Source organism: Sinocyclocheilus rhinocerous, unplaced genomic scaffold (assembly GCF_001515625.1).
Source record: "Sinocyclocheilus rhinocerous isolate Xijiao unplaced genomic scaffold, SAMN03320098_v1.1 scaffold629, whole genome shotgun sequence".
Taxonomy (NCBI): domain Eukaryota; kingdom Metazoa; phylum Chordata; class Actinopteri; order Cypriniformes; family Cyprinidae; genus Sinocyclocheilus; species Sinocyclocheilus rhinocerous.
Genome location: NW_015652278.1, coordinates 354,848 through 365,324, shown reverse-complemented (window position 1 = coordinate 365,324; position 10,477 = coordinate 354,848). Strand labels below are relative to the sequence as shown.

General features: G+C 37.3%; 1 protein-coding gene across 7 annotated transcripts in view; it reads left to right on the top strand.

The window, feature by feature from the left end:
* The window catches only part of LOC107714343 (oxidation resistance protein 1-like), a 173,381-nt gene extending 163,497 nt beyond the window's left edge, over window positions 1-9,884 (top strand). For 6 of the 7 annotated variants that reach the window (XM_016520166.1, XM_016520165.1, XM_016520163.1 and 3 more), the window contains 5 exons: window positions 1,509-1,634; window positions 6,247-6,399; window positions 6,580-6,675; window positions 6,851-6,924; window positions 8,201-9,270. In XM_016520166.1, the coding sequence (XP_016375652.1) occupies window positions 1,509-1,634; window positions 6,247-6,399; window positions 6,580-6,675; window positions 6,851-6,924; window positions 8,201-8,336 (585 nt within the window). In that variant the 3' untranslated portion in view covers window positions 8,337-9,270. Of the gene's footprint in view, window positions 1-1,508; window positions 1,635-6,246; window positions 6,400-6,579; window positions 6,676-6,850; window positions 6,925-8,200; window positions 9,271-9,563 lie in introns of those variants that run through there. The other variant, XM_016520162.1, reaches the window with a different exon arrangement.
* Window positions 9,885-10,477: the final 593 nt, after the last annotated feature.

Below are 10,477 nucleotides of genomic sequence, written 5' to 3'. Positions count from 1 at the left end.
TAACAGTATTACCCTTCAAAAGTTAGGGGTCAGTAATATATTTTTTTAAAGAATTGAATGCATTTATTAATCAAGGATGCATTCTGTTGATCAAAAGTGTAAAATTATAATGTTACAAAAGATTTCTATTTCAAATAAATAATTGATTCATTGAAGAATCCTGAAAAAAGTGTATAGTAGTTTAAAAAATATATTAAGCAGCACAGCTGTTTTCAACTTTGATAATAATAAAAAAAAATTCTTGAGCACTGAATCAGCATATTAGAATGATTTCTGAAGGATCATGTGACACAGAAAACTGGAGTAATGATGCTGAAAATTCAGCTTTGCATAACAGGAATAAATTATATTTTAAAATATATTAAAATAAACTTTTTTTTTCAATTGTAATAATATTTCACAATATTGCAATTTTTACTGTATTTTTGATCAAATAAATGCAGCCTTGCTGAGCATAAGAGACTTCTTTTTAAAAAAGTAAAAATCTTGCCTGCCCCAAACTTTGAGTGGTGGTGTATATATCCCTGCAAAATTACTGATTAAAAGGACTGTTAATGGAAATTCCAAGCAGTTGTATCCCCTTAGGACCTGAATGAAATGAGGAATTTTCTGAAAGCCATGCCTGAGAAAGTGGGTTGTATTTCCATGTCTAGAATGTTCTGAGGTTCAGGCGGCTGCCCGGTTATTTGTTGTAAACAATTAATGTAATTGAAGCACGGCCGGTGTAACCTGAGTGTGTTCAGGCCAAAAAAGGGAATGTTAACTGTCTGTGGCACTACATTGTAAAATAACACCACAGGTCCTGATGTAACAGGCTTTAGAGAAGTGCTTCAGAAACCAGATTCTACATTGGACGACAAAAGTGGCGATCCAACATAGCACTAAAATTGCTTATGAAAGTGAACAAAAATGTCCTTACATTACATTTATGCATTTAGCAGATTCTTCTATCCAATGCAACTTACACTGCATTAAGTTCATGCATTCTCTTGTCTAGAAATTGAACTCATTAACTTTGCTAACACCATGCATAATGTTTGAGCAACAAGAATCCTTGATCTCATAAAATGAAGTTTATTAATATAACCATTAACTGCATTGTCAGAACAACAAGCTTAATTATTAACATGACAAGCTGAATTGGAAAACTGACAGTTTCCACTGGTTGAGAGCCACTGATTTTGGGAAATAATGCACAAGAAGTATTTTTTATAAAGTATCCCATATAGCCTAGCCAAAACATTTCCTGCGGGATTAGTTTGTCTTCTCCGGTTAGTTTGTCCCCATAGGTGAATTCCACCAGAGATAAATCAGCTCAACTTGAATTTACATGTTAAATCTATGCAGCCTCACTTCCACAAATGTTTTGAACACCAAATCCCTGCTGCGAGAGTTTATAGGTAAATTTCAAGGAAGATCTACAGTCATTCTTTGTTATAGTCTCTGGTTTATGTGGCTTAAATCAGAATGTCACTAGATAGCTTGCTAATGGCGTCTTCTGTCTTTAGATCACCACGAAGGAGGATGTAAACTCCAAACATGGCACGTCCATCACCGCCAGCCTGGAGCCAGAGACTTTTAAGCCCAACCTGAACGAACCCAGTGACCTTCTGGAGGCCGAGCAGATCGAGAAGGTAAGCGTGCAGTGACGCGGCAGTGAAATAAATCTGCCCACTGCTGCGGGCTTTACAGTGTTTCATCGATCTGCTGGTCCAAAAATAGGTAGCCCTCCTCACTGTTCACCGGTTATTGATTCTCAGACATGTTAACAGACAGATTTATTCACACTCGTCATGTTATGGCCAAGGGCATAGGAATGATTTGAAAAGTGAAGGTGACTGTTCTTGACCCATAAATGATTATTCACCCTCATGTCATTCGAAACTGATATGATTTTCTTTCTTCCATGAACCTGAGCAGAATGTTCATGCTTACTATTTTCCATTTAAAGGGGTCATATGATGCGATTTCAATTTTTCCTTTCTCTTTGGAGTGTTACAAGCTCTTGGTGCATAAAGAAGATCTGTAAAGTTGCAAAGACTAAAGTCTCAAATCCAAAGAGATATTCTTCATAAAAGTTAAGAGTCAGCTACACCTGCCTAAAACGGCTCGTTCTAACACGCCCCAACATACCTACGCCGCTCTGTAGGAAGATTTGCATAACGCCGCCCAAATGTTCACACAAAGAAAGAAGGCGTAACTTTTATTCTCGCTGTAGTTTTGTTGTTTCCGCCGCAATGTCGTAAAGATGCTGTGTGCTTCGTTGTAAAAGCGAAACTACTTTGTTTGGTCTTCCAAAAGAGGACGATATCCGCTTCGTCATGCCTGGAGCTGATCCGTGCTGGTCGCTGAGGAAATACTACAACTTTGCGCTGTGGATCGCCGGATCGGCTTTCACCGTGGAGGAAGCGGAGTCCAGCCCGGAGTCGTCACATGTCTTCCGGACGTTCCTTTTACAATACAGATTGTGTCAAAGCAGCTTTACAGTGTTAAACAGGAAAATAGTCTGTCGATAATGCAAAAGTGTGTTGATAATACTAGAACAGAATGATCTGAATTCTTCCACCAATGTGGACAGAATACTGTATTAAAGGTGACATATCATGAAAATCTGACTTTTCCAGGTGCTAAGTGCTATAATCAGGTCCAAGGTGGATCTACCAACCAAGGAAACGTGAAAAAGATTAACCTAGTAACTTTGTTTTGGGAAGCCTTTCTCTGCAAGCGTCTGAGAAAACAAGCTATATATACTGTTTTCCATATGACCAGGATATAAAATTAAGAACTGGTTCACCATAAAAAATTGTCTGAATTTTAAGATTAGTAGTCACGTCAGGACAAGTCACCTTTATTTATATAGTGCTTTATACAATACAGTGTCAAAGCACTGTGTTAAAGACATATCATGAAAATCTGACTTTTCCAGGTTTTAAGTGCTATAATCAGGTCCAAGGTGCATCTACCAACCAAGGAAACGTGAAAAAGATTAACCTAGTAACTTTGTTTTGGGAAGCCTTTCTCTGCAAGCGTCTGAGAAAACAAGCGCGTCTGATTCCGCTCCCTTGGTGACATGGCAAAGGGATCTCATTATAATATTACCGTCACTTAATCTGTAAATTTACACCCACGGCGCCGTTATTGTGTTTTCGCAAGAGAGCAGCAAAAGATTTTATTTATTTGTTTGTTTATTTATTTATTTTTGAGTTGTGGGCTTGTAGTGAGACATGATTCTGATTCAGTCTGAATCACAAACAAATGACTCGTCTTAAGTCAGTTCTTTTAAATAAATCGTTCAACAAGAAATTGTTGTGTGGATTCAGAACCATAATTTTTTCCATATGATTTCAACCTTACATATGACTGTGCCCAAGTGTTCTGAAGCCATACGATTGAATAAAAATTTCAAATTTAAAAATGATACCTTGGCAACTAACTGAAATAAAACAAGTTGAAGTACTAAAATTACTAAAACAAAACTAAAATAAAAATGAATTGAAGCTATATAAAAAAAATTTTTTGTAAAAACCAAACATGACAAAAGCACATAACAAAATTACTAAACTTTGAAATATAGAATATTTTCTAAATTAATGAACACTATAATAGTATCTAAATAATACAAAAATAACACTGAAACAGACAAATTTTAATCTCATCCAGAAAGACAGCATGACTGTGTTCATACTCTTTTTGGCTGTCGTTTAATGAATGCTGCAGTTGTCAGAGACTTTGTCGTAAAATTTGTACATGACGTCCTGATCTTTTGATCTGATCTTACTGTGCTATTTGCGATGTGTTTTGTAGTGAAGCTTCAGAGGTTTTGTGCGGTTATGAGGTTTAAGTCATTGCGCCCTGTGGGTGCGCGCCTTTCAAACGCATCAGCGCTCTGTGAATGGATCACCTGGGGTGGCCTCTCGCAGAACCCTTTATTCAGACATAGGCCCATTTTATTGGTAAATCAAATAAACTTGTGTCATTACGCAGAGTAATTCAATGCTCCCCAAGCGCTGGGAAAGCCTGGACCTGCCAGAGCACTGCACACGAACATGTGTTGAGGAAACACAGCATGTGCCGCCCGCTGTGTGTGTGTATATATATATATATGTGTGTGTGTGTGTGTGTGGTGTTCAGCTTCTCTGTGTCTACTGGTGTGAAAAGGTCAGTGCTACTGTAATTGGGCTTTTAATGTTTCGCCCTTTCTGCTGCTCTGATTTTGCACACATCTATTATTCGTTCTCCACCTTCATACTGCTCCGTTCGTAAGTCATGTTCTCCTGTTTTCCAATTTTTCTTTATTTTTATTTACAGATTACATCAAAGTATTACAATTATTCAGGAGCACAGAAACTTGTCAATGCTGTCCCACGACTTTTATCAATAAAGTAGCTTTGCTACAAAATGCTACAATAAATTTCTCAGCAACAAAGTGGTAACATTGCTGTTATTAAAGTAATTATACTCATTATTTATTCAAATATATGTAATGTTACCATGATACTTTAATTTATTTCTGAATTCCAGATCTGACTTTTATTTATATCTATTCTGTCAAATTTTTTGCGTCAAATATCGATGAAAGCTTGTCCGTGCTGACAAGTGAACATAGTGTAAGCAGGATACTCCAAAGCTCCAAAGTCTACGGCAATATTATTTTTAGCATTATTTATATACTATTATAGTTTTTAATAATATTTTGAATTAACTTTTATATTTTATATTTTCAATTTTTTATTTGAATTTCAAGTAATTTCATGTGTTGTTTTTTTTTATATTACTAGGTTAAACCTGTTAACTGTCGATTGATTGAGCACAGACCTGAAAATGACATTTCTAGCTTAATTTGTTATAAATCTCAAGTGCTTTGGAGCACAGACTTAAGTTTGGTATCTTTTTAAAAAAGACACTTGGCAGATTATCGTAGAAGTGAAAAAAGTTATAAAAATGACAATTTAAAAAAAGTTATGGAAGTTACATTTATTCTGTTTCTAATCAGTTTGTTTTTAAAAAATTTTATTATTTCCAGTTTTAGTGCTTCATCTTAAACTTCTAAAAATCTTTAGTTGCCAAGTTAAAGGTCCCATATTGTCAAAACTGAAATTTCCTGGCTTTTTTCACGATAACTGAGGTCTAGGGGCTATTTAACTACCATATAAGTTTCAAAACAGTCAGTCCACAGTAAAATGCACACAGCCTGCATAAAGTAGCTGTGATTTTTCACGAACCGTTGTGACTTCCGTAAAAAGTTGACGTCAGAAGTCACCGCCTTCAGTCACCACCCCGAGCACCGCCCACCGTCCCACTCTCCTTTTGCCAAACCCCCAGACAACATCGCGTCCATGCCATTGCTGAGCAACAACAACACGGAAACATGTCGAAAAGGTTAACTTTAACCACGAAACCAGATCGGCCGACCTGTAACATTACACTCTCACTCAAAGAATGGACGATCTGATGTCTATGCAGGGTCAGGATTGTGACTATGAGGTGGATCACATCTAACGTGTATAGTAAAGACAAACTCACCGTGTCTATCTAGTCATGATGAAGATGTATATACATTTCAATTTCAGCAGGCAACTATTTTTACAGCTACATTATTGCTCCAGCCACAATTAATCACCGCAATGTATATACAATTACAAATGATTATATATAAATCGTCAGTTTGTTGTTTCACTGGCACCCAACATCACAATAAGATGATATTTTAAGCTCCTTATGTAGCCGAATTTGCGCTGGTTTGAATGGGCCGCCTCCAGTTTCCCCTTTGTTTTGCTGCCTCCAGCGAGCGCTGTGACGTCGGCTGACCCTAGTTACCTGTGGTTGGCCTGGCCGTGCGTCACTCAGAAAACAACAGGCCAATCAGAAGAGAGGCTCATGAATATTAATTAGACAGGCCAAAATCGACCTGTTCTCAGCATTGCTCCTGAGAGAGGAGCTGTAAAAATATATTGAGATGGTATCTGGTACTTATACCGCAAATATATATTCTTAAGGACATCAAGACTTAAAATAAAACTCCAGAAAGGTGTAAAATATGTGACCTTTAACATTTCTCATTTTTGTAGTGGAAGTTCATCTAGTATTTACAGTGCATTTTATTTCAGCTTTATTTCAGTAAATGCTTTAATAGTTTTAATTTTACTTAACTATAATAAGGTTCTTTGCCTATATGTCATGCACTAAAATCATAAAATCACACCTAGTCATGCATTATCCCTAACTTAGTCCCTGTTTTTCACTCAGCTGGCAAAGCATCTCCCACCCAGAACCATCGGTTACCACTGGAATCTGGCCTTCAGCACATCTAAACACGGCATGAGCATTAAGACGTTGTACCGGGCCATGCAGGATCAGGACTCTCCCATGCTGCTGGTCATCAAAGACAGTGATGGACAGGTCACACTCTTCTCTTTATCTCTCACAAGACCTTGGTTTCAGACCTTGACACAGGATTAGAAAAATACAACAGTATTAAAGCACCAAAGTCAAGAGCTCTCGTATGTCATGTGACCAGAAACACTGTAAAGCTTTTGGTTCAGTGTTTCTTAATCTGATCTGGTCTCTGTGCTCTTGCAGATATTTGGGGCTTTGGCATCAGAACCCTTCAAAGTCAGTGAGGGTTTCTATGGCACAGGAGAGACTTTCCTGTTCACCTTTTATCCAGTGTTTGAGGTTTGTGTTCAGTTTATCTATGCATTTTCATTACAGGCAGTATAAGCCATCAGTTTGAAATGAATTCTGATCTTGTCTGTCATTTGGCGTTTTCATAAAGACTTTCATGTGCAAAATTCATTATAGGATTTACTGAGTTTTCTTGTTCTAAAATGCTTTTTTTTCTCACTGGCAGGCGTACAAATGGACTGGTGATAATCTGTTCTTCATTAAAGGAGACATGGACTCTTTAGCCTTTGGAGGAGGAAGGTCCGTGACTCAGGGGCTGTTTAACACCAGAGACCTCAACAATAATTAATGTTATAATGTTTTGAATGCTGATTTTCATTAGGCATGTTTGTGTAAGACAAAAATGAGTATGCAAATGTGAATGTGAAAGTTTGCACATTGCACGCTCATTGTCTCTTTACACAAACTAAATATGCAAGTTTTTTTCTCAGTGCTGAAGGGGTAAGAGTGTTTGTTTCAAGTGTCTGTGCCGTTTAGACTGGATGTGTTCAGGTAGCTAGCTATAAAAATGCTGTTTAACAAACCTGATCAGCAATTTTCTTTTTCGAAGCGTTTTCCATGACAGTAGTTGATTTGAAACAGAAAACTGCCCGTAGCTGGTGACAGTTTATACTAATGCACACTATTGCTACTTATTTTAAGAAAAGTTTGGGGTCATTATGATTTTTGAATGTGTTTGTGAAGATGTCTCCTATACTCACCAAAGCTGCATTTGTTCAACATTTGATTAAAATATAATTTGATTTGATAATATTTTTGTGAAATATTATTATAAATTAAAATAACTGTATTCTATTTTAATATATATTGTGTCACATGATCCTTCAGAAATCATTCTAATATGCTGATTTGCTGCTCAAGAAACATTTATTATTATCAATGTTGAATACAGTTGTGCTGCTTCATATTTTTGTGGAAACCGTGATACATTTATTCTTTAATTAATTTTTTTTTTTTTTTAAATACAGCCATTTTTTCAAATAGAAATCTTTTTAAAACATTTTAAAATTTTATTTTATTTTTCGGTTACTTTTGATCAATTTAATGCATCTTTGCTGAATGAAAATGTAAAAAAAAAACTTACTGATCCCAAACTTTTCAGCAGTGGTGTATGTAAGGGATAATCAACGGTTTGCCGTGCATTAAAGGATTTTAAATGCACGACGTGGAGGCAAAGAACCACCCGACGCGAAGCGAAAGTGCATTTAAAATCCTTTAATGCAAGGCAAGCCATTGATTATCCCGCTTATTCCATGGTCATTTGCCAAGTTTTAGACAAGTTAAAACTAGTATTGCTCTTTGCAGCGCAATATTTGACCGAATGGGTGAAGATTACGGTTATTTTCGTCAGTTACGGCTCGTTAGCTATTATCAATTGCATTGTGGCATATCAGATAAAAATGAAGTTTGTGAAGGATTTGTATCCAAGTACTTCTGTAGAGTGTTTTGCACTGTTCTTAAGCGTGTCTTACAAGAGAACGAAGGTTTGATTAGAGACTGTTTTCTTCTGTTTCAGTGGTGAGTTTGGGCTTTGGCTGGACGGGGATCTTTATCACGGTAGGAGTCATTCATGCAAAACCTTCGGGAATCCCATGCTCTCCACGAAGGAGGATTTCTTCGTGCAGGATATTGAGATCTGGTCGTTCGAGTAGCAGCTCACACAGAGGTACCTTTTTGTTGAGAGAGGAATCGGACACCAGGCAGATCCCAAACCTTACTGCACATCACCGCGGCTCCCAGGAAGCCCGTAACGGACGCTACTGTTACCGCGCTTGTCGTATGTTACTCCTGCATTTAATACAGAGCTCTTCTTTGTGCTGTTTAGTATGTGTGTGTTTTGTTCAAGCCGTGTGCAGCGTCAATAACCAACGGGACCCCCCGAGCACTTTTAACATCGAGTGGAGATGAGGATGATGGTGGTGGCGGCATGGGGTTTGGGCTACCCGAGAACTGCCATAGTCCAATTTACCTGAGCCAAAGCGCCAGGAGTCTGTTGAAGAGATGGTGTTAGCCGATAGGATGTCACTACTATTGATGGGGGGAAAAGAAATGCAAACAACTGAAAACACATTCCCTTGCTCTCAGAGGAAGAATAGGCATTTTTGGGACGGCGACAGATGGCGGTGGCATCCGCGAAAAGACGATAACACATCCGTAGTTTCTTTTGAGGCGAAATATTCAAGTGTCGTGAAATTCGTAGTCTTTCTGTCGTTCGCTATCATAGCACACCATGTCGAAGCACATAATCGGAAACCCCATAGTCGTAATGTTCTGTTCAGTGGGTTTTACGTGTGAGTGTGGCTAACGTCGACCCCTCCACTTCGGAAGGGTCGACTTTTACTGTTCGTAGGCAGAAATGTGTCGCAATATATTTGTGGAATATGCAAATTCCTGTCCTGTGACCTCAAATAATCCAGACGGGGTACTTTTGTTTTCCCCGTTTCTCTTTCCGAGAGACCTTTTACGTCTTGACGGATTAATTGCTTTTCTGGGTATCATTTGAAAAGCCTGAGACGTGGTTTAATTGTTTTTCATGAATATAATGACAATTCTATATTTATGTATATGATTATATATATAAATTCATATATATAATATACAAATATATATATAATGATATATATATATATTGCTGTTAAGTGTGACAGTGATCTTTTTTGTGCTGATATCTCAGCTGTTACTAATATATTGTATATTATCCTGTAAATTAATGTTAAAATAGTAGATTTGTTCCTATATATATAAATATATTAACGAATATACAGTGTGTGGATTGGTGGGTTGCTTCTCGCACTTTATAAATCTAGTTTCAAGCCAGGTTCTTCAGGCCTCATTAGCAGTAGCAGTACAGTATATATTTTTGTTTATTTGTCTTTTAGATCATAGAGTAAATGAATCGTTTATAAAGAGCTTGCTGCTACTGTGGAGAGGAAAAGTCTCAGCGGTCGAGCACAGGGTCGAATGTGACGGACTCCAGCAGGGAAAGTCTCTTCTTCTCACATGTCCTGTCCCAGCGTTTAGTTTTTTTTCTTTTGGTTTTTTCGGTGTCTAGATTGACTGTGCGCACAGCGAGAGGAACACATACATCCTTTCAGAGTCGCAGACGAGAAGTGCAACAAATTCTTCATCTACTTCACCGGAATATAATGTTACAGTGATGTATAAAGAACAATGAATACTAATAAATCGTTGTAACCTGGGACAGAATCAGGTCTCTTATGGTTTTTATTTCTTCGGTCTGGTCTCTTCACCACAGAATAAGCAAGTAAATTAATTCATTTTTAATGCTGACTCCTCTTTTAAAAAAGTATCCTGCTAATACCATAGTATTTTGGAAGGTAATACAAAATGTCAAACATGTTTGTTAAATACCGAACATGCAAATATCATGTTATATGAATATGGTCATTCATATAACATGGCATTCAGTTATTCAGGTTTGTGGTATATATATATATATATACTTAAACTATAACTTTACTATGGAACCACCATGCTACTATGGTAACACTGTTGTGTACGGAGAAAATGATTGGTTCATCATGCATGCATAAATCTCCTTAATTTGGTTCAGTCTTATGTCAGCATGAAACACTGCCTCAACCCATTTACTTGTGTAATCTGTCATTTCTGAGTGAAATTGCATATTCATCGAGAAAAAGATGTAAGGTGGTACTTGATTTCATCCATTGGCAGCTTCTTGTGGATCACCGAACCGAGGGAGGGGCTGAAAAGGTAAGCGGCATTCGTGACGTCGGCAGAAAGTAAAAATGTCTCCTAGATCAAGTTATTT